This window comes from Coregonus clupeaformis, unplaced genomic scaffold (genome assembly GCF_020615455.1).
Source record: "Coregonus clupeaformis isolate EN_2021a unplaced genomic scaffold, ASM2061545v1 scaf0256, whole genome shotgun sequence".
NCBI lineage: Eukaryota > Metazoa > Chordata > Actinopteri > Salmoniformes > Salmonidae > Coregonus > Coregonus clupeaformis.
Window position 1 is genome coordinate 416,765 of NW_025533711.1, and position 25,101 is coordinate 441,865.

At 41.4% G+C, this 25,101-nt stretch overlaps 1 protein-coding gene across 1 annotated transcript in view; it reads left to right on the plus strand.

The window, feature by feature from the left end:
* grik3 (glutamate ionotropic receptor kainate type subunit 3) overlaps positions 1 to 25,101 on the plus strand; it is a 150,033-nt gene that overhangs the window by 101,183 nt on the left and 23,749 nt on the right. The window contains exons 2-9 of the mRNA XM_041903661.2: positions 1,985 to 2,158; positions 2,578 to 2,835; positions 3,154 to 3,335; positions 8,844 to 8,897; positions 11,784 to 11,954; positions 14,061 to 14,204; positions 15,936 to 16,043; positions 20,497 to 20,610. Of these exons, the coding sequence (XP_041759595.2) occupies positions 1,985 to 2,158; positions 2,578 to 2,835; positions 3,154 to 3,335; positions 8,844 to 8,897; positions 11,784 to 11,954; positions 14,061 to 14,204; positions 15,936 to 16,043; positions 20,497 to 20,610 (1,205 nt within the window). The remainder of the gene's footprint in view (positions 1 to 1,984; positions 2,159 to 2,577; positions 2,836 to 3,153; positions 3,336 to 8,843; positions 8,898 to 11,783; positions 11,955 to 14,060; positions 14,205 to 15,935; positions 16,044 to 20,496; positions 20,611 to 25,101) is intronic.

The window sequence follows — 25,101 nt, forward strand, 5'->3', positions numbered from 1 at the left end:
GATCTAGGATGTGTTGTTTAAGTGTTCCCTTTATTTTTTGAGCAGTGTATTTGGGGCAAATCCAACACAACACATCACTGAGTACCACCCTTCATATTTTCAAATATGGTGGTGGCTGCATCATGTTATGGGTATGCTTGTCATCGGCAAGGACTAGGGATTTATTATTTTTTTTGATAAAAATAAACGGAATAGAGTTAGGCCTAAGCACAGGCAAAATCCTAGAGCAAAACTTGGTTCAGTCTGCTTTCCAACAGACAATGGGAGACAAATTCATACTTTCAGCAGGACAAGTACATAGAAAGCAAAGCCAAATATACACTGGAGTTGCTTAACAAGAATGTTCCTGAGTGGCCGAGTTACAGTTTTGACTTAAATCAGCTTGAAAATGTATTGAAAAACTTGACAATGGCTTTCTAGCAATGATCAACAACCAAATTGGCAGAGCTTGAAGAATTTTTTAAAGAATAATCTGCAAATATTTTACAATACAGGTGTGCAAAGCTCTTAGAGACTTACCCAGAAAGACTTACATCTGTAATCACTGCCAAAGGTGATTCTAACATGCATTGACTCGGGGTGTTGAATACTTATCTAATCAAGATATATTAGTGTTTTATTTTCCATTAATAATAAAAAAAAGTTAGAATTTTTCTTCCACTGAGTTTTTTTTGTGTAGATCGTTGACAAAAAATGTCATCCATTTTAATCCCACTTTGTAACGTAACAACGTGTGGAAAAGGTCAAGGAGTGTGAATACTTTCTGAAGGCACTGTAGCAGCAGAGGTCTGTGATTCCATTGACCACTTGCAGTGGCTTGTTGGGGGATATCTGTAGGCCACTGGTGCTGATTCTGTCTCCAAGCAAAACACTGAAATATTGATGAGAAGGTGTATCGATCGGAGCCAAGTTTTTGGTCAGTATTTTTCAGCCTTATTTTGATACATGCCCACTCATGTTGTGTAAGTTATTATTTATTTTTGTACCCCCTTTTTCTCCCCAATTTCATGATATCCAATTACGATCTTGTCTCATTGCTGCAACTCCCCCACGGGCTCGGGAGAGGCGAAGTCATGCGTCCTCCGAAACATGAACAGCCAAACCATGCTCCTTAACACCCGCCAGTTTAACCCGGAAGCCAGTCACAGCAATGTGCCGGAGGAAACACCGTTCAACTGACGACCGAAGTCAACCTGCAGGCGCCCAGCCCTCCACAAGGAGTCGCTAGAGCATGATGAGCCAAGTAAGGCCCCCCGGCCAAACCCTCCCCTAACCCGGACGACGCTGGGCCAATTGTGCTCAGCCCTATGGGACTCCCGGTCACAGCCGGTTGTGAACGAACATGGGTCTGTAGTGATGCCTCAAGCACTGCGATGCAGTGCCTTAGACCACTGCGCTACTCGGGAGGCCCTCTAATTGGTGTTTTTAAATGAAAAACAAGAGAAAGTTGATCGTATTTAGTTAGAGTTTTTTTTACATGGAAACGTGTTATGCTCCTCATATCTAACTGATACAATAAGACATTTCTATAATACCAAGGGCCCTAAATACAACATGCTCAATTTAGTAATAGTAATAGTGATTTAATTCAATATTTTCTATTATACCTGAGTAGTCTAGTACCTACTCCAAGTTATCTGATCCACCTGTGTTTTAATGTGAACTAAAATGACACCCTAATGGAGTAGAGAAGAAGCTGAGCTCCTGTTCTGATGGAGCCATTTTCTCTGTCTCCTTTCCACTCTCCTCACTCTCTTCCATTACTGCAGCAGATTTCAAAGCTGCTGTTGGTATTCACAGCATTCCCTGAAATGGAGTGGGGCTCTCTCTCTGTTTACAGAGCAAATCTAATGCCGGCTCTAATGTACACAATCCAGTCCACTGCCAGTGTTGCAAAACCCCTTAAGAATGTTGGTGGTAGTTTCAGACAACTGTGTTCCAGACCAGTTGGCCTTGAGCTAATGTGACTGTCTCCTTTTCTCAGGGGGGATTTTCGAACAAACAGAGGGACCGGTGCCGCTCGTCAGCCCAGAGGAGCTTGCCTTTAAATTTGCAGTGAACAACATCAACAGAAACAGGACTTTATTGCCCAACACGACGTTAACTTATGACATACAGAGGATTAATATCTACGACAGTTTTGAAGCGTCGAGAAAAGGTGAGTGACATGCACTTTGTTTGTCCAGGGATTGTGGCCAATGGCCACACTGTGGAATGGATGGAAGCAAGGCCATTGGACGACAGCAGAACATAACAAACCAACCTAAAGGTTTATTGCAAGTCTTTCTGGCAAGGGGTTTCAGTAGTCTAACTCATAGTGCGTTATTATATACTTGGCTGTTATAGATTTTTAATAGTGGCATTTTGTTTGATGTTAGTTAACTGCACTTTGAAACCAGGATTTATTCTAGTAGACATATAACAACAATTTTGCTTTGTGGTGAACAAAACCATTATCCATATATCATTTATTTGACGATTCACCAAACACATTATTCAGCTCACTTGTTGAGCGTCATGACATGTGATATGCTGTCTTTCCTAGAGTTAACTCTCTCTCTGTTCTTGCCATTCTAGCCTGTGACCAACTGTCTTTAGGTGTCGTGGCAATATTTGGGCCGTCACATAGCTCATCCTCAAACGCCGTCCAGTCCATCTGCAATGCTTTGGAAGTGCCACACATCCAGGTGCGATGGAAACATCACCCTATGGACAACAGGGACACGTTTTACGCCAATCTGTACCCGGATTACTCTTCTCTCAGCTACGGCATCTTGGATTTGGTGCAGTTCCTCAAGTGGAAAACGGCCACAGTCGTATACGATGACAGTACAGGTGGGAGTATGACATTTTCTAACCAATGGGGGGTGAGTTTCCCGAAAGCTTCGTAGTACTAAGATCAGTTTAAGTCCAATCATAGTGATACAAAGCTTTCCGGAAATGCAGGGTTTGTTATACTCTACAGTATATACTTTTGAATTGTGATACTTTTGTCTGGTAAATGTGATATGTGTAACATCAACCACCAAACAGCTAAATTACACTTTACTAGAAGCAGAATATTCATTTTGTTAAACGTTCTTGATATGTGTGTGTTGACAGTTGAATGATGTTGTGCGTGGTTGTTAGCTTTCTGATGTTTGTTTCCTAAAGGTCTTATTAGACTACAGGAACTGATAATGGCCCCCTCCAGGTATAACATCAGGCTAAAGATTCGCCAGCTCCCTCTTGACGGAGAGGACACCAGGCCTCTCCTCAAGGAGATGAAGAGAGGACGGGAGTTTCGCATAATCTTTGACTGCAGCCATGAAATGGCTGCACAGATCCTTAAACAGGTGAGAGCCTTACAGGCACTGCCTGGCACTGTCCAGAGCTGACAGAATGTAACTGATTGACGCTATAGACAATATCAAATTCATATTCTACGTTGACATACATTCTGGAATTGGGCTTATTATAAAGCGGTAATGTTGTGTTAGAAAATAATCGTTTGAGCCATTCTGAATTGCAACAGTGTCAAAACTGAGTTATGTAAATCTGTTTTTCAAAGCCAGTATTATGTGTTTTGCTGTGCTTATTTTGGTTGATATGATATTTATTGCCTTTTACACTACAGATGAAATGCTGTTATTTGATGTTCTAACTCGCACACCAGGAACACTTTGTTGATTTTAATATTGATATTGAAGCACATACTGTGGTTTCTGATGAAAATGGCTGAATTTGGCTCATGTATCTTCCACTGTAATCTGCATACGGTGGTGACGGATGCATATCAGACCAATAAACTACAAAATATAGACCATCACAGATTTATCACTTACAGTATGTGATGAGGAGACATGTCTTCTTGAGGCAAAGAATGGCTTTTGAAGAATGTAATCCAAATGCATTTTGACATAAGTAGTTCAGTTTATGTTTGATGTTGTAAAAAGTTGCTGATGATTGAAACACAATAATATACTCAAAAGATTGCTTGCCTTATGCATCATACACCTTCTGTTAGATATGACGCTTCTGAGGATGAAGAGATATTCAGCAACTCTTGGGTGGATAATGGAGGTTGCTTAAAAAATATATATTGTATTTCTAAAGCCTCTTTAAAAATATACATGAATAACACTACTCCAAGACTTCTGCAGTACCCTACGTTTGAACTTTGATATGGAGTTTGCTGATAGTCCCTGGCCTTCCCACAAGGCCCTGCTTTCTACCTGTCTGTTTGCACTCTGCAGCCTGTCTGGTGTTCTCACCTAAAAACAACCTCCCCTCGTCAGATCTGATCCCCCCTCAAGGTGTAGAGAAAATAAATGGAAAACATGGCAGGACCAGACCTTTTGTCTGGACCTGTCCCAGAGCTATATCCCAGGTGTCTCTTAAAAAGCGCTGACCCCTTTAGCGACGGTTCCATCCTGGTAGCACTTTTTGTCTCATTTCTTTAAGTGTCTCGGCCACCGGGGGAGAGAGGGACAGATGGAGGCCAATGAAATGAGGTTGATGAGGCTGTAGTAGAGTCAGCTGAGGGACCCAAAACACACATCTTAATGTGACTTTGAAAGTGCAGGTTATATATTATATATATCAGTGGAGGCTGGTGTCAGGTGAGGGACCCAAAACACACATCTTAATGTGACTTTGAAAGTGCAGGTTATATATTATATATATATATATCAGTGGAGGCTGGTGACTTGAACGCATAGAGACGACAAAGTGTCTTTCAAAAATCTTCAAAGACTAATTATTTTAACATAAAGCATTTAATAAAGACAATTATAGTACAATATTATGGGGAATGGGAATGAGAGGGCTACTTACACAGTATTGGGAAGGGATCACAGCAGTGATTGAGAAGGGATCACAGCAGTGATTGAATGAGGGTATGTGGCATGAGTTGAGGTGTTCAGAGGCTTGACCAGTGCAGGACAGGATTTGAATGGGAAGACAAAAAACAATAACACAACACACTACACAGTTAGACAAAAGAGCTAAGAATGAGTTAGTCCAAGCAAGGAGTAAAATCATTGATGTGTAATAATGTGATTGTTTGTGTGTATGTGATTGACTCTACATACAGTAAAGAGAGAAAATTGATAAGGGTATTCACAGTGCTTGGAGAGGAAACATTAAATGTGCCAGTGGATGACCGGGCACATGAGATGTGGCTTCAGTTCATGTCAGGAGAGAGTTCAGCTCTTAAATCAGGGAACAGTAGGGGACTTAGCTGTAAATACAAATAGCAGATACATTCCATTACAGCTGCGCCATCGTAGGTTTGGACAACGAGTTTCTCTATGAAGTTAAACTAAGACATCTCAAAATTCATAAAGTCAATAACAGACTGCGCATCTCGCCCACTTGACACATCAAAGCAGCCCAAGAAATCCCTGATCATCCACATACCTGACGATAACTGACAACTGCAAGCAGACTGGTGGCACCATAGGTCCCAGAGTGGTGGGGCAATTTTTACCCCCTGGGGCCTGGAGTTTTTCCATATATGTTAACCTAACAAGGAAAACTCTGGACCCTATAAGGTATGACAGTGATTCATCAGTTGTAAACAGGTTTTATATGGGCTATGATGGGACCAGTTTTTCCTAATCAGGTCACATGGTTTTAAAAAACTCCTGGCCCTGGGGGGGATGAAAACGCTGTCAAACTGCAGTTACCTTATATTTGTTCATATCAATTATATTTAGACTAGATTAGGAGGAGGATTTCCTCTACCCAGACACATAGACAGCAACTGATAGACAATAGAACTCACAGGGCTGAGCTTGCTTTATGCATGTTCACATCATGCAGGCCTATGCAACTGTAGGCCTTATAAAACATTTACTCACATCTGTCATCACTATTATGTTGACTGATTAATTCAAGTTAATAATAAACACCCCCATAATACTCTGTGGCACAATCCCAAAACAACACACTAGGTTCATTCTCTGATCCTATTTCAATGATTGGATGGACAACATGTCAGTTCATACTGCAAAAGCTTTGATTGGTTAGAGGACGTCCTCCGGAAGTGGTCATAATTACCATGTATGTCTATGGAAGGGGGTGAGGCCTACGAGCCTCCTAGGTTTTGTATTGAAGTCAATGTAGCCAGAGGAGGACGGAAGCTAGCTCTCCTACGGCTACACCATGGTGCTACCCCAGACAGTGCTGTTGAAGTTACTGTAGACCTTCATTGTAAAACAGTGCATTTTAATCAATTACTTGGTGACATATTTAGTATAGTTTTATCTAAAAAGCATAACTTTTTTATGTTTCTAATGTTTTAATTTTTATGAAATTTCACTGAGGCTGGTTCTCCCTTTCCTCCTCTGAGGAGCCTCCACTGAATATATATATATATATATATATATATATATATATATATATATATATATATATATACAGTGGGGAAAAAAAGTATTTAGTCAGCCACCAATTGTGCAAGTTCTCACACTTAAAAAGATGAGAGAGGCCTGTAATTTTCATCATAGGTACACGTCAACTATGCCAGACAAATTGAGGAAAAAAAATCCAGAAAATCACATTGTAGGATTTTAATGAATTTATTTGCAAATTATGGTGGAAAATAAGTATTTGGTCACCTACAAACAAGCAAGATTTCTGGCTCTCACAGACCTGTAACTTCTTCTTTAAGAGGCTCCTCTGTCCTCCACTTGTTAACTGTATTAATGGCACCTGTTTGAACTTGTTATCAGTATAAAAAGACACCTGTCCACAACCTCAAACAGTCACACTCCAAACTCCACTATGGCCAAGACCAAAGAGCTGTCAAAGGACACCAGAAACAAAATTGTAGACCTGCACCAGGCTGGGAAGACTGAATCTGCAATAGGTAAGCAGCTTGGTTTGAAGAAATCAACTGTGGGAGCAATTATTAGGAAATGGAAGACATACAAGACCACTGTTAATCTCCCTCGATCTGGGGCTCCACGCAAGATCTCACCCCGTGGGGTCAAAATGATCACAAGAACGGTGAGCAAAAATCCCAGAACCACACGGGGGGACCTAGTGAATGACCTGCAGAGAGCTGGGACCAAAGTAACAAAGCCTACCATCAGTAACACACTACGCCGCCAGGGACTCAAATCCTGCAGTGCCAGACGTGTCCCCCTGCTTAAGCCAGTACATGTCCAGGCCCGTCTGAAGTTTGCTAGAGTGCATTTGGATGATCCAGAAGAGGATTGGGAGAATGTCATATGGTCAGATGAAACCAAAATAGAACTTTTTTGGTAAAAACTCAACTCGTCGTGTTTGGAGGACAAAGAATGCTGAGTTGCATCCAAAGAACACCATACCTACTGTGAAGCATGGGGCTGGAAACATCATGCTTTGGGGCTGTTTTTCTGCAAAGGGACCAGGACGACTGATCCGTGTAAAGGAAAGAATGAATGGGGCCATGTATCGTGAGATTTTGAGTGAAAACCTCCTTCCATCAGCAAGGGCATTGAAGATGAAACGTGGCTGGGTCTATCAGCATGACAATGATCCCAAACACACCGCCCGGGCAACGAAGGAGTGGCTTCGTAAGAAGCATTTCAAGGTCCTGGAGTGGCCTAACCAGTCTCCAGATCTCAACCCCATAGAAAATCTTTGGAGGGAGTTGAAAGTCCGTGTTGCCCAGCGACAGCCCCAAAACATCACTGCTCTAGAGGAGATCTGCATGGAGGAATGGGCCAAAATACCAGCAACAGTGTGTGAAAACCTTGTGAAGACTTACAGAAAACGTTTGACCTGTGTCATTGCCAACAAAGGGTATATAACAAAGTATTGAGAAACTTTGTTATTGACCAAATACTTATTTTCCACCATAATTTGCAAATAAATTCATTAAAAATCCTACAATGTGATTTTCTGGATTTTGTTTTCTCATTTTGTCTGTCATAGTTGACGTGTACCTATGATGAAAATTACAGGCCTCTCTCATCTTTTTAAGTGGGAGAACGTGCACAATTGGTGGCTGACTAAATACTTTTTTTCCCCACTGTATATATATATATTTTTTTTTTTTAAATCATACAATCTTTATACTCCCAACCACTATACTTTCCATAGGCTGGTATTCATCCAACAATAGTGGAGATCCTATATCTAAAAATTGTCGTTGGAAATATTTTTCCCTTCTGACATCTCATAGCATTTATAGTCTCGTGAATTTTCTTTGTAGTCGGTAGGTGCAGTAAATGGAGAAGGGACTTCCACTTCCAAAAAACACTGCAATTTTTTTGTATAACCTTGGGTATTCTTCACAACAGATGATACAATTAAACAGGAAATACTGCCGCCATGGGAATGTAGAATATTTGAATGTAGATTGAGTGAAACAAGTGGTGGTCGTGATGGGGGGATGGTGCAATAGGAGGATAGGAGGAACACATTACTGCTCACTTCTTTGATTGAAGGCTCCCTTTCTCCAGGGAGGGAATCACGTGATCAGAGTAATTGCAAACCCTTTAAATGCATGGTGTCAAAAAAGCCCTCTGGCACCGTAGAATCACAACTTGATTTTACTTTATTATCTAAGGGTCACATGTGGCACCATAATTGCAACAAAAACAGCAGCACGAACTTGGCAAAGACGGAGACATACAGCGATGGTCAATACACTCATTAAGACCTGTGGCTTTTCTCCCATTGCTCCTAAACAGCTTCGATGGCGTTCAGCGTTTTGTTTGCCATTTTTTGTTTTGACTGCGGATATTGATTGCAAATTACCCCAGCGTGACACAGTGACCTTCTTCATTGTCTTGTCTCTCCATTCCTCTCTCTTCCTCTCCTCCTCCTCCTCCTCCCCCTTCTCATCTTTCCCTCTCTCTCCCCTACAGGCCCAGACGATGGGAATGATGACAGAGTACTACCACTACATCTTCACCACTCTGGTAATTTACAATGCTTGCTAATGCAAATCGAGTCAAATTCTTTCCCATCTCCTCACCGTTTGATTTTTTTTGATGAATGGTGCTTAATTGCCGATGGGGGTTTGGATCCGGTCCACAATACCAATTTTGTTTGACGAGCTGGCAGCGTAATGGAGTCTTCAATCCTCCGCCACCTGTAAACACTTCTCTCGCTGTTAAAGTCAACATTAGTCTTTGAAGAGGTAGTACAAAGGAAACAGATTGGAAGTAGATGATGGAGAATGTTGTTTGAGAGTTTGATAGAGGAAACGTATTCATGCAGATAACCTACAATAAGTCTTGAGGGAAGGTAGATTACTGATTAGGCCTATTGTGTATTATGTCTGATTATTTTGGACATTATCCCCCATTGTGAGACATATTGAATGAACACTAACACATTGGTGTTTTGATTGTAAAACATGCACAAGCATTTTTCAGGTAGTGCAGCCTTGTCCTTGCCACCGTTTGAGTGCTGTAGTCTAATGGCCCCTTTTAGCTAGATGTAATTTTGTTCAGAATAAGCACAGGTGTTTTCCATTTTACAAAATTTGAGTCACACCACAATTCGAGTAAGACTTTTGTTTAAGAGTAAGACATTTTGTTCAAGGGTTATACTTCATATGCACATCCTGTGTCCTTTCATCAACAAACTATTCACAGTTCCACCTTGAATATCCCGTACTGCCATATTGAATTTGGAGGACGTCAGAAACACTAACTCACAATACAGAAACACATTAGTAGGAGACGACGACCTCCCTCGGGTTTGTTATTGTGTCCTGTGGACAGTCTGTCCACTGATCCCAGCAGAGTACAAGGCTGGGCAGCACAGATTTCATCTTTCTGTCTGGTGACAAAAGGACAGGGCAGGATTAATACAGTGGTCCCCATGGTGATGGTGCTGGTGATGCTGTATGTGTTCCTATTGGACAGATCTCTCTCTCTCTCTCTCTCTCTCTCTCTCTCTCTCTCTCTCTCTCTCTCTCTCTCTCTCTCTCTACACACACTCGCAAACACTCGCAAACACACACTCAAAGACATACTCAAACTGGGGATCAGGAGGATGGGATGACAGACCCTAGCATGATGGACTTAGCCAGTCTGTTGTGATAATACAATATGACATACATGGCCAGGCGTGACGTGTGTCATCTTTCATGCTCGGCAGCATGGCAATGGCATTCTGCCATGCGTCGTCGTTTGTGTAGGCCCATCACAACAAACGCTTTAATAGTACCCAAAACTGTCTCTGTTGTCACACTGTGTAGGTCTCAACCAAGTGTGAGAGAAACTGGTTGAGTTATTGATGGTTGAGTACTTCAAATATTATATAAAATATAGACTCAGACTGTGCTGAGAATATTGTTTCCCACCTTCCTGTACTTCCTGTATTAGTGTATTGTATATGGAGCATTCTGAAGGCACAGAGGCACAGAATGTGTGGTACTGTATAAAGGCTAATGTTGATTGACAACTGCTGAGTTTTCAGAATTCTGTTTTCCCAGTCAAGTAACTGAATTCAAAGATGAATGCAACTCTCATAAATGTTGCATGTTTAGTTCAAATCCATTACCTGCATGTATTTTATTGGATATTTTATACCTCGCAATGGTTGACATTGCCCTCAACAACTCACAATCTTCTAATGGCTGTTTGAATGTGTGCTTGAGTTATAAGATAATTTACAACATCACAATTTCATGTCAAAACATTATTTTGAAGGACCTTGTATATTTCGCAATAAACCTGGTGCACATAACCTGAAGAAAATGGTTTCCCACAAATGGTATTTAGTACGACAGGGACTTTCTTTGATCCTCCATGGTAAAACATTTAGTGCCATATGAACCCTACTGCTTGTGGAGAGAAAAAAAGTAACATTTTGTGTATCTGGCGGCAAGCGGTCGTCAGCGTGTGTCTTACACACTCCCGTTCCCCCAGCACTAACCCCACAGGGTGCTAATGAAATATCTATTATGTTCTTCCAAATGTCTTTTCCGAGGCCCCGTGGCCCATTCCAACACGATATGTGTCGACATGTGACTTCACACTTGAGCCGGGATGGATGCCCTAGAAATTACAGTTGCTCAGAGAAATCTGTGTTTGCTTATGGGTTGCAGAGGGACCGTAGCGGCTGCATTATTAATTAGATCCAGCAGATTAAGTGGTTCCCCTTTTAGGCGGTGAACGTCGTCTGCCTCATTTACTCAGGGAATATTTAGGATAAGCCACAGTGGCAGAACACAAAGTTAAATGTCAGGCCTTCAGGTTTTAGTTCTGCACAACGACCAGCTAAGCAAACCTTTGAGATATAATGAAGGAGTCAAAGCACAGTTTTACCTGGTCTCTCTGTATCATTGTAATTTGCATGAATGTGTTCCATTTATACTTGCAGTTGGGGTTGTGTATAGTCATGAAGGTTCAGGTTGCATTACATTGGAGGAAGTCAATTTGTAATGCCATTTTAAGGTCAACCATTCAACATGGTTTCCATCTGGTAGTTTAAGTGAACCTACCTATCATACCAAAATGCCTCTGTGAATGAGGCTTAGTGAATGGTTTTAACCACACAGAGAGACTGACACCAAAGCCTTGTGTTTGGTTATATTGACTGAGGCACACACTACAATTGAAACACCATACCCTTATCCTCCAGATGGCTCAAAGCTCAATCCTTTATTTCACTTTAATATATCTCCCATTTACCACCCTATCTATCCCCTCTTTTTGTGGGAGCACAAATCGGCTTCTCTAAATGCTTCTCTAACAGTAACAGCGAGGCCCCAATCCCAGCCATCTAAAGCTAAACAAGATAATCTATTTTTCTCGCCTTTCTCTTTCTCTTTTCATCCCTCTCTTCTGAAGGACCTCATGGCTATCGACCTGGAGCCCTACCGTTTCTGTGGTGTCAACATGACTGGCTTCCGCATCCTCAACGTGGACAACCCTCAGGTGGCGTCCATCGTGGAGAAGTGGTCCCAAGAGAGGCAGATACCTCCCAAGCCCGACTCGGGCCTCCTGGAGGGGATCATGACGGTATGTTTTTGGTCTTCTGTTGTGGAACTCTGATTCTGATAGTATGCTAAAATCAGCATGAAAGACACTTTAAAAATCATATTGATATCTATATACCCTGTGTCTTTCACCAGCCCTGCTCTCAACATTTTTACCAACAGATCTAGGACATGGCCTATGTATGATAACTACTACTGCTACCACCACTACTACTACTAATCATTCCGAACTCTCATTGGTGTCAAGCAATTTTTTTATCTTGTATTCTTTTGAATGTAACAACATAAATTGAAGTATTTAGAGTACTATATAGCTAGAGAACATTGAAAAAAAATGCAGATAGAACATTATAGTCTCAAGCTCTATTAACAGTATTACCACTATATTACTACTATTAGCAACAGTATTACCACTATATTACTACTATTAGTAACAGTATTACCACTATATTACTACTATTAGTAACAGTATTAGCACTATATTACTACTATTAGTAACAGTATTACTACTATATTACTACAATTAGTAACAGTATTACCACTATATTACTAATATTAGCAACAGTATTACCACTATATTACTACTATTAGTAACAGTATTACCACTATATTACTACTATTAGTAACAGTATTACTACTATATTACTACTATTAATAACAGTATTACTACTATAGTACTACTATTAGTAACAGTATTACTACTACATTACTACTATTAGTAACAGTATTACTACTATATTACTACTATTAGTAACAGTATTACCACTATATTACTACTATTAGCAACAGTATTACCACTATATTACTACTATTAGTAACAGTATTACCACTATATTACTACTATTACTAACAGTATTACTACTATATTACGACTATTAGTAAAAGTATTACCACTATATTACTACTATTAGTAACAGTCAGAGGTGTGGACTCGAGTCATGTGACTTGGACTCGAGTCAGACTCGAGTCATGAATTTGATGACTTCAGACTCGACTCGACAAAATGTACAAAGACTTGCAACTCGACTTGGACTTTAACATCAATGACTCGTGACTTGACTTGGACTTGCGCCTTATGACTCGAGAAGACTTGCTACGAGGACTTGTAATGACTTGCAAAGGCTTGCTAAGAGGACTTGAAATGACTCGAAACTAAAATGTAGGACTTTGGACTCGACTTGAGACTTGATGGCTTTGACTTTTGACTCGACTTGGGACTTGCCTCATCTTTGACTCGACTTGACTCGGGACTCGAGGGCAAAGACTTGAGACTTACTTGTGACTTGCATAACAATGACTTTGTCCCACCTCTGGTAACAGTATTACCACTATATCACTACTATTAGTAACATTATTACTACTATTACTACTACTGCTACGTACCACCAATGATGCTAATAATAATGACAATGGTGATACTTTTGTATCATTATGTCAGATAAGAAGCACTTGGAAGCAGGATGGTCACAGTCTACTAAATTCTGAACTAATTCATTCAATGTATTCAGGGGAGCTCATAATCATTCTCAAATCCCATCACAATGGTCTAAATCCAATAATCACAAATCCCATCCCTGATATTCCAATAAAGCCTCCCTTTATGCTCTAACTTAATAAGCGAGCGTAGCTAATGGAAGATAAAGAGTTATACATGCATGTGATATATTCAATATGAATATTATATTGTTGCAATCCCTCGTTGTTTGTTTATCTATTAATGGATTTGACTGGGGTTCAGATACACCCACACGGCACTCTCACAGGTCTCATTATTTCTGTATGGAGAAGGAGGGGTTTTATGGAAAGGAGTGCGCTCTCTCCGTGTAGTACTCACTTTTAATTGCTCCCGGAACTCCGTATGAGATAAAATCTAGGTGATACAAACATCAAGGTAGGCTGCCTTTAATTTGGTCTTACTCGCCTGGAAAGCTTCATATCCATATTTACAAAAGGAATTGAGCTCACTTTCTCGGGGCATGCTATCTGGAAAATAAGAAAAATCTGAGCGCTTTGATTTCCCTTTGTTAGCTTAGCTTTTTCTCAAACACTTTTGCTGCTACGGGTGCTGAGGAAGTGGACTCCCATTGTCCACAGCCGTCAGCTGAAATAATGTCCCCCTTTATTCCAGACAGATGCTGCTCTGACGTACGACGCGGTCCACATCGTGTCCATCTCCTACCAGCACGCACCACAGATGACGGTCAACTCGCTGCAGTGCCACCGCCACAAACCCTGGAGGTTCGGCGGGCGCTTCATGAACTTCATCAAAGAGGTGATGCTGAGCGTCTTGTTTTCATCTGATGTTGATGTTTGATATGTTGTGCAGCAGACAAAACTCTGACAACTGACGACTTCATTTTTACATTTACATTTACATTTTAGTCATTTAGCAGACGCTCTTATCCAGAGCGACTTACAGGAGCAATTAGGGTTAAGTGCCTTGCTCAAGGGCACATTTACGTCATTTAGCAGACGCTCTAGTCCAGAGCGACTCACAAATTGATGCATTCACCCTATAGCCAGTGGGATAACCACTTTACAAATTTTTTTTTTGGGGGGGGGGTAGAAGGATTACTTTATCCTATCCCAGGTATTCCTTAAAGAGGTGGGGTTTCAAATGTCTCCGGAAGGTGGTGAGTGACTCCGCTGTCCTGGCGTCGTGAGGGAGCTTGTTCCACCATTGGACTTCCTAATATGGATGCTGTACTAATTGTCTCTGAAACCATTTCATAAATGCAATTACAATTGGAGAAGAAGGAAACATTGTGTAATCATGGCACATACATTTTTACAGACAAAGGCAATGCTATCTTGATAAATCTCTTTGTGATGAGGTGGTGTTGAAGGAGTCAGGCGCAGGAGGGTAAATCACAGAATAACAGGCTTTAATCCGCAAAATACAGGTTTACGCAGAAATGCGTCAAACACACTCCTGGGCACAAAACAGGTGCACTGGAAAATATAAGGCACACAGGAAAATACTCCCGTCGATACAAAATACACGAGCTCCACCGAGCTTCACTAACCTCCACAATAAACAATCACCCACAAGGACAAGGGGGCAGAGGGAACACTTATACACTGACTAATTAGGGGATTAGAACCAGGTGTGTGTGATTGACAAGACAAGACAAATGTGATGATGATAATTGGGGTGGCAGTGGTTAGTACTCCGGTGACGACGAACGCCGAAGCCTGCCTGAACAAGGAGGGGAGGCAGCCTCGGCCGAAGTCGTGACACTCTTATTCATGAACGGTGTCTCACAGTAATCAACTACTCTAAGCTGTGTTAATGTAATCTCTCCAGCTAAATTCCCTGTATTCATATCCTATTTACAGATGGCAAAACTCACAGTGAGTCATTGTGTCCTATTTATACTGAAAAGGGAAACTGGTGCGCCCTTCTGTGCACTCTGCTCACAATAAGACTGTTTGAAACAGGCAAATCGTATAATCAGCTCTTGTTTCATTTCACAAGAGAGTGTGTGATGACTGTGACTCAGAATAGTCAGATTAAGGCTGTAGAACATGATGCCATGGTGCCACGGCGCCCAGTGTACTGAACATCACAAGGCCAGAGCCTGGAGTATCAGTGAGGGGAATGTCTTAGCTCCATAGCTCCATCAGTAGCTCCATCATTGCCAGGGGTAACAGACACCTCTCTGTGAGCGCGGAGAAACAGGAGGAGGGCTCTGGTGGGAGGGAGAGAGGGAAGGGGGGCATATCAGTGGATCATAATGATGGGCAGTTATGTGTTTTTTTCTCCCTTGTGTGGAATCAAGCGAAGGAGATTGTCTTTAATTAACACTGTGGTCTGGGGGAAAATGTGTCTGAGGCGTTGGGATGTAAAATGTAATTAAAAAGGAAATGCAGCCCAGTGTGTGTGTGTGTGTGCCTTTCCGCCATGGTGTGTGCAAGCATGTGTGTGTTTTTACATGTGTGCGTATTCACATGCTTTAATGAATGAGTGTTAATGTGTGGTTGTGTGTGTGTTTCTCTGCAGTCTCACTGGGAAGGACTGACGGGGAGGCTGTCATTCAACAGGACCAGTGGCCTCCGCACAGACTTTGACCTGGACATCATCAGCCTGAAAGAGGAGGGCCTGGAGAAGGTAACACACCTCATTCTGACACACCTCATTCTGACCACAATGACTTCAACTATCAAACTAACCACACCTTAAAGAAGTGTAGTGTTACATAATAGTTTAGGTTTTCACTCAGTCTGAGGACATGAATGGAAATGTAAAATCCATGCTTATTTTAGGAGCACAACAATAAGACCATACCCTGGTGAGTTAATATTTTACACATACAAAGGTTTATTTATACCCTCCACAATACACTATACTCTCTTTTTCTCTTAGGACTTAACATTTGTTTTGCAAATCCCCTGTTAAATCGTCTAGAGAAAAATCTGAAATCCATTCCAGTTTTCTTCTTTAATATGGAACAAATAATGCACAACGGTCTCCATTTGACAGTATCGTTTACCTCCTAACAAGGAAGCCAATGGGCTGTTCAAACATAAGCATACGTTAATGGATCATAAAGTCAATTGGATGAGGGTAGACATTAAAGTGTTAATTGCAAGTCTCTAATGGTAATTCGAGTTGTTGCCCGAAATGCTGTTTGCTAATGAGGTGTATAAACCTCACTGATTTACCCACAAAAGGAAGTCAAAAGTTGGTAATGAAGGAGGAGAATAATAACTTCCTGTGTTATTTTAAAAGGCAGAATAGCACCCTGCGGACTATAACGGCTTTGTGGTGATATGGGTTTTCATACATTATGGAAACATAAACTCAAGATAAGTGCCATTATGACTTCCTCAAGCACTCCCGTATGGCAGAGCCGGTTTGAGCCTGTATAATAGCTAGGACATGTCAGCTCAGAATATCACTGCAGCTCCAGGCTGGAACAACCACAATGCGCCAAACTATTTCCGTATCTCATTTTTCTGCTGTGCTGGGTCTGCTCCTGTGTTTGCACATCTCTGAGGCTGAGTAGTGTGCTAAAACCAGCATGAAAGACACTTTAAAAAACAATATGTGTGGATAGCTACAGTGAGGGACAAAAGTATTTGATCCCCTGTTGATTTTGTACGTTTGCCCACTGACAAATAAATGATCAGTCTATAATTTTAATGGTAGGTTTATTTGAACAGTGAGAGACAGAATAACAACAAAGAAATCCAGAAAAACGCATGTCAAAAATGTTATATATTGATTTGCATTTTAATGAGGGAAATACGTTTTTGACCCCTCTGCAAAACATGACTTAGTACTTGGTGGCAAAACCCTTGTTGGCAATCACAGAGGTCAGACGTTTCTTGTAGTTGGCCACCAGATTTGCACACATCTCAGGAGGGATTTTGTCCCACTCCTCTTTGCAGATCTTCTCCAAGTCATTAAGGTTTTGAGGCTGAAGTTTGGCAACTCGAACCTTCAGCTCCCTCCACAGATTTTCTATGGGATTAAGGTCTGGTGACTGGCTAGGCCACTCCAGGACCTTAATGTGCTTCTTCTTGAGCCACTCCTTTGTTGCCTTGGCCGTGTGTTTTGGGTCATTGTCATGCTGGAATACCCATCCACGACCCATTTTCAATGCCCTGGCTGAGGGAAGGAGGTTCTCACCCAAGATTTGGCGGTACATGGCCCCATCCATTGTCCCTTTGATGCAGTGAAGTTGTCCTGTCCCCTTAGCAGAAAAACACCCCCAAAGCATAATGTTTCCACCTCCATGTTTGACGGTGGGGATGGTGTTCTTGGGGTCATAGGCAGCATTCCTCCTCCTCCAAACACGGCGAGTTGAGTTGATGCCAAAGAGCTCTATTTTGGTCTCATCTGACCACAACACTTTCACCCAGTTCTCCTCTGAATCATTCAGATGTTCATTGGCAAACTTCAGACGGCATGTATATGTGCTTTCTTGAGCAGGGGGACCTTGCGGGCGCTGCAGGATTTCAGTCCTTCACGGCGTAGTGTGTTACCAATTGTTTTCTTGGTGACTATGGTCCCAGCTGCCTTGAGATCATTGACAAGATCCTCCCGTGTAGTTCTGGGCTGATTCCTCACCGTTCTCATGATCATTGCAACTCCACAAGGTGAGGTCTTGTATGGAGCCCAAGGCCGAGGGAGATTGACAGTTATTTTGTGTTTCTTCCATTTGCGAATAATCGCACCAACTGTTGTCACCTTCTCACCAAGCTGCTTGGCGATGGTCTTGTAGCCCATTCCAGCCTTGTGTAGGTCTACAATATTGTCCATGACATCCTTGGAGAGCTCTTTGGTCTTGGCCATGGTGGAGAGTTTGGAATCTGATTGATTGATTGCTTCTGTGGACAGGTGTCTTTTATACAGGTAACAAGCTGAGATTAGGAGCACTCCCTTTAAGAGTGTGCTCCTAATCTCAGCTCGTTACCTGTATAAAAGACACCTGGGAGCCAGAAATCTTTCTGATTGAGAGGGGGTCAAATACCTATTTCCCTCATTAAAATGCAAATCAATTTATAAAATGTTTGACATGCGTTTTTCTGGATTTTTTTGTTGTTATTCTGTCTCTCACTGTTCAAATAAACCTACCATTAAAATTATAGACTGATCATTTCTTTGTCAGTGGGCAAACGTACAAAATCAGCAGGGGATCAAATACTTTTTTCCCTCACTGTATATAGGCCTACTGTGTGTTTTTCTCCATCCTTGGTCTCAAACATGTTACATATCACATAGTACTCAATGGATTGCAGGATTTTGTCTCTTTATATCCGTGGAATCGGCTTTAGCTAACTGTTCGAGCCTGTAAAGATAGGGACTTTTTAGGCCTAATCTGCCCTAATTGAATATTAGCCCGAGTTTGAGCTGAGACTGGAATTAGGAAAGGTTTCCAGTCAGAGTGGCAAATTCACTGACATATAAAAGAGGAGTTGCACGAGTAAATCACTTTTGAATTGGTTCTTTGGCTATACACATTTAATGAATTGAGTTAATTGGCCACAATTAGTAAGACTGGGCTGGCATGCAGAGTGGAAGACATGGATATTTTTTTAAGCAGATCTTCTCTTCAGTTGCGTAGTCCTTTTTTTTGGACTGTTTCACACAAGCTGTAACTAATATGTTTTTCAAATTCAAGCATATGCTCCTCAGTGGGTCAGACAGAAGGACTTTATCAGGTGTTTTTCACGCTGGCTGCAATGCAGCGTGTTTGTGTACCTTTAAACTGATCCACCTCAAGTGCCAGCCAGCCCTGTGAATATTAAATGGCACTTTGGTAGTTACGCAGAAGGAGAACGAGAGGAGGATGGGGGGAGGAGAGTAGGGATAGCAAATGACTGCGAACTCGACTTGCAAAATTAGATCGTTACCGACAGCCTACAGGACTGACTATATTATGATAATGATATGTTCCAGAGTTGTCACGACAGTATGGAATGGGCTTTTTTGCCCGGAGGGTACTACTCGTGTGCAACTCCTTTTATTTGCTCTAATCTTTTTGTATTTATCTTAGTGAGATTACTCAGAGCAGAACTTCTCTGCCAGCATTATCAAGCTTTTATATTTCCATTGCCGACAACCCCATGCTGGGCTTTCTTTTCCAAATTAATTGTAGCATTTGTGTTTTGCTACATTCCTAAGGGCACAAAACTGCAAAGATACCAGACCTGAAATAGCCATATGATAATCACGCTAGGATGCATATCTAGTTTGCTATTTTTAATGCTCTGGTTTCTGTACGTGTTTTAACCAGCGAAAGGAGGAGATTATGAAGCCTAAATGGAAGTCTAAATGGAAGACATTGATCAAGAAATTGTATTTGATTGCTCTCCCACTTTTTCTCTGTCATGGTCACACACATACTACACAGAAACTAACAACCTATCCTCTTTTCCTGCATTCAGAAAAGTGCTCCAATTACCTATTGTGTGTATGTAATAAGAGAAAAGTTGCAAGTGAAAATAATGTTTGTTGTAGTAGTGTAGGAGTGGAACAAGGCTGTGCTCTCTCTTCATTTCAACAATTCATAAGCTATGATATTCATAAGGTATTGGTATTTTTAGAACAAGGCCAACAGAGGGGGTGACAGGTGACAGTTTGGAGAATCTGACATCTTTTGATACGGAAAAGTTGCAGAACACAACACAATGTTTTTGTGTTAATCTTAGAGACTACTACTGAAACATATTGTTTAAATTCGATTACATTTGAGAAAAAAATCAACTTTTTGCATATTATTTATGTTCCAAACATAACACCAGGATGAAGTGAAACATATCCATCATAATTCCATAATTCCCAACAGAACGATTTGCCTTCTTAGACTTCTCTCTCCTACAATGTCAATTCTTTTAGAGCCTGCCTCCACATCCCACCACTTCCTCTTTGCACAACCTCTCCCAATAACCTCATGGCGTATAGTGTGTCCAGAGGTGACACAGCCAATCAGCTAATGGATATGTGTCCCGGTGGGCGCTAATGCAGCATGGTGGGCTTGTGGGAAGTCGGGGTCACGAGTTGCCGCAGTAGAGAGGTGAAGTCGAACACTTACACGCTTTTCATCTTCCCGCAGGTGGGGAAGTGGAGTGCGTCCGGAGGTCTCAACATCACCGAGGTCCCCAAGCGGAAAGGGATGAACATCACCGACTCGCTGGCCAACCGTTCCCTGGTCATCACCACAATCCTGGTAGGTCAGCTGACTTTGATCAGCCCTTCCTGAAATACCTCTCTCTCTCTCTCTCTCTCTCTCTCTCTCTCTCTCTCTCTCTCTCTCTCTCTCTCTCTCTCTCTCTCTCTCTCTCTCTCTCTCTCTCTCTCTCTCTCAATTCAATTTCAATTTCAATTCAATTTAAGGGCTTTATTGGCATGGGAAACGTGTGTTAACATTGCCAAAGCAAGTGAAGTAGATAGTAAACAAAAGTGAAATAAACAATAAATATTAACAGTAAACATTACACTCAGAAGTTTTAAAAGAATAAAGACATTTCAAATGTCATATTATGTATATATACAGTGTTGTAACAATGTGCAAATAGTTAAAGTACAAATGGGAAAATAAATAAACATAAATATGGGTTGTATTTACAATGGTGTTTGTTCTTCACTGGTTGCCCTTTTCTTGTGGCAACAGGTCACAAATCTTGCAGCTGTGATGGCACACTGTGGTTTTTCACCCAGTAGATAAGGGAGTTTATCAAAATTGGGTTTGTTTTCGAATTCTTTGTGGATCGCTGTAATCTGAGGGAAATATGTGTCTCTAATATGGTCATACATTTGGCAGGAGGTTAGGAAGTGCAGCTCAGTTTCCACCTCATTTTGTGGGCAGTGTGCACATAGCCTGTCTTCTCTTGAGAGCCAGGTCTGCCTACGGCGGCCTTTCTCAATAGCAAGGCTATGCTCACTGAGTCTGTACATAGTCAAAGCTTTCCTTAAGTTTGGGTCAGTCACAGTGGTCAGGTATTCTGCCACTGTGTACTCTCTGTTTAGGGCCAAATAGCATTCTAGTTTGCTCTGTTTATTTGTTTGTTCTTTCCAATGTGTCAAGTAATTCTCTTTTTGTTTTCTCATGATTTGGTTGGGTCTAGTTGTGTTGTTGTTGTTGTTGTTGTCCTGGGGCTGTGTGGGGTCTGTTTGTGTTTGTGAACAGAGCCCCAGGACAAGCTTACTTAGGGGACTCTTCTCCAAGTTCATCTCTCTGTAGGTGATGGCTATGTTATGGAAGGTTTGGGAATCGCTTCCTTTTAAGTGGTTATAGAATTTAACGGCTCTTTTCTGGATTTTGATAATTAGCGGGTATTGGCCTAATTCTGCTCTGCATGCATTATTTGGTGTTTTACGTTGTACACGGAGGATGTTTTTGCAGAATTCTGCATGCAGAGTCTCAATTTGGTGTTTGTCCCATTTTGTGAATTCTTGGTTGGTGAGCGGACCCCAGACCTCAGAACCATAAAGGGCAATGGGTTCTATAACTGATTCAAGTATTTTTAGCCAGATCCTAATTGGTATGTCAAATTTTATGTTCCTTTTGATGGCATAGAAGGCCCTTCTTGCCTTGTCTCTCAAAGTAGAAAGCCAGACTACGGTTTGCAACTGCACATGGGGACAAAGTTCGTACTTTTTGGAGAAATGTCCTCTGGTCTGATGAAACAAAAATAGAACTGTTTGGCCATAATCACCATCGTTATGTTTGGAGGAAAAAGGGGAAGGATTGCAAGCCGAAGAACACCTTCCCAACCGTGAAGCACGGGTTGGCAGCATCATGCTGTAGGGGTGCTTTGCTGCAGGATGGTATCATGAGGAAGGAAAATTATGTGGATATTTTGAAGCAACATCTCAAGACATCAGTCAGGAAGTTAAAGCTTGGTCAAAAGTGGGTCTTCCAAATGGACATTGACCCCAAGCATACTTCCAAAGTTGTGACAAAATGGCTTAAGCGCTACAAAGTGAAGGTATTGGAGTGGGCATCACAAAGCACTGACCTCAATCCTATAGAAAATGTGTGGGCAGAACTGAAAAAGCGTGTGCGAGCAAGGAGGCCGACAAACCTGACTCAGTTACACCAGCTCTGTCTGGAGGAATGGGCCAAAATTCACCCAACTTATTGTGGGAAGCTTGTGGAAGGCTACCCGAAACGTTTGACCCAAGTTAAACAATTTAAAGGCAATGCTACCAAATACTAATTGAGTGTATGTAAACTTCTGACTCACTGGGAATGTGATGAAAGAAATAAAAGCTGAAATAAATCATTCTCTCTACTATTATTCTGACATCTCACATTCTTAAAATAAAGTGGTGATCCTAACTGACCTAAGACAGGGAATTTTTACTAGGATTAAATGTCAGGAATTGTGAAAAACAGAGTTTAAATGTATTTGGCTAAGGTGTATGTAAACTTCCGACTTCAACTGTATGTATAATTTACATTTGGCAAAATAACATACACTACATCTCCTTTTAACATGGTCCACGTTAGAAGGTTGAAAAAATATGTTTGGCCTTGAGGCCCTCTCTGCTACCACCACTCTGACAGGGAAATTAGAGATATCAGTCAAATTAATCACGGTGAATTAACCAAACACCACCTGGAATTTACCTCGCCAATCTGAATCCAGGTTGGATTGTCAAAGGATGTAATGTAGATCATCATTATGTCACATTAAGATCACAGTGGGGATGTGAGGCATTTGCAGTGCAAGGAGCCCATAGAGAAGAAGACATGGAGCCACAATGGACCAGTCTGTATAACATCCATTAATTACATGTTAGGAAATAAACAGGTTCTCTCCCACCAACTCTCCACATTCATTTGCAGATCATCTATTGTGTATATTTAAGCCTGTCAACTGGGAGGTTAGAGGGTCTTTGTGGAGCTATCACCGAGGTGCTGACAATGAACATCCCCCACAAGCTTATTCTGGACGGACACACAAGTTATCAACAATGATAAACACTCTCATTAAGTCTGGATTGGAGCGCAAGGCTGTAATTATGACCGAGTGAGGTTTAGAAGAGATATAATCAGTGCCTTCTGGTGCCAACCATGGGGAGTAGCAACTTCAATCACAAAGACAAGAAATAGAACCATAAAACAGGTGGTGTTTAGAGCTGCACCCAAAAATAACTACACAAAATAATACGATTTAGGGTCAGTTTCTTTGAGCCAGATTAAGCCTATTCCTGGACTAAAAAACACTTCCAATGGAAATTCCCCATTGGACATGCTTTACAATCCAGGAGTCTGTGTCTGTGTTTTCTCCATTCTGAGCTTAATGACATTGCATCAAACTGATCTCAGCGATCCGTGAATAAGACGTCTGACAGTTTTATGGTGATAACTTCTCGTATTCTACGAAGAGATTAAGATATTTAATGCGTTTCCCAGCTCTCACATTAATTGTTTTCACTCCATTGCCTGTAACTGTGTCTGCATATCTCCTTCCCCGTTCTCTTATGTACACCCATGCTGCGCTAGAGAGTGTGAAACTGGTTTAAACACTTTGATTTGAGTCCAAAACTTGGGGAATTTAGAGAGTTGGGAAGGCTAGAAACAGATGGTAATGACTTTTTTCTACCCCCCTCAACACGCAAACTTTTTGATCAAGATAATTGGACGACTTGAACAAAGTTTTCCTCTAAACTCTTGCTTTCTATCTAAATGCATTATAATCAAGTATTCCTTAGTTATCATTTATTTAACGGGACGTCCTAATTGCGAACGGACAACTAGCTACATATTAAGATTGCAACCATTTATTTGAACAAATTCTGTCCCTGAGATGGTATTTTGGGTGTAGAAAAGGAGACCCGTGAAGTGTCAGACTAGGATGTGCTAAACCAGGGGTGTTTTGATTCTTCCACCAAGACATCCCTTCAAGGCATTTACCATCAAAGCAACACGATTCGAAACAACAGTCAAATTGATTTCCATATTTCGCCACAGCATTATTATAATATACATCAATCACTTTCTTGAGTAAACCGTGTTATGACTGGTTATTTCCGCCTCTTTAACAGCTTTTCTAGCAGTTTTGTGTCACACAAAGACGTGGCCGATGGGAATACAAAAGCAGAGGTCACCTTGACTGGAGAATCAATTACTCTGCTTATGAACAGACTTTATGAATTGTATGTCTGGCCATCGGAAGCAATAAATAAATTGCCCATGAGGAAGTGGACCACCATGTCTTTAAAAAATGCACAGCGGGATATGTGTGGGCCCTATTTTGCAGACAGATAGTGGCAGACACTAAATAAAGGGAAATATCGAGCCATCCGCCATCATTTCTTTGAGATTTTAACCATTGTTCATGCAGGCAACAGGCATCACCTTGGTTACTCTGCCTTGTGAGACCAGTGACGATAGAGACAACTACATTGCAGGCATGTTCCATTTCATTGCAGCATTCTGTTCCTAATCAAGCTTTTATTCAACCTGATATTATGAGGAGCCAGGGAGAATATTACAGGGCAGTAAAGACTGCTGGCTATCTGACCGTAAACTGCATTGCACTGTAGTATACAATGTCTACAAGGGGCAGTGGGCAGGGATGTGGGAGGGGGAATGGCCAGGGAGGGTTGGCTGGCTGCAGAGGTTATTTTGGAGTGTCCCTTGTAGATATTGTATACTACAGTGCAATGCAGTTTACGGTCAGAGAGCCAGCGGTCAGAGAGTTTACGG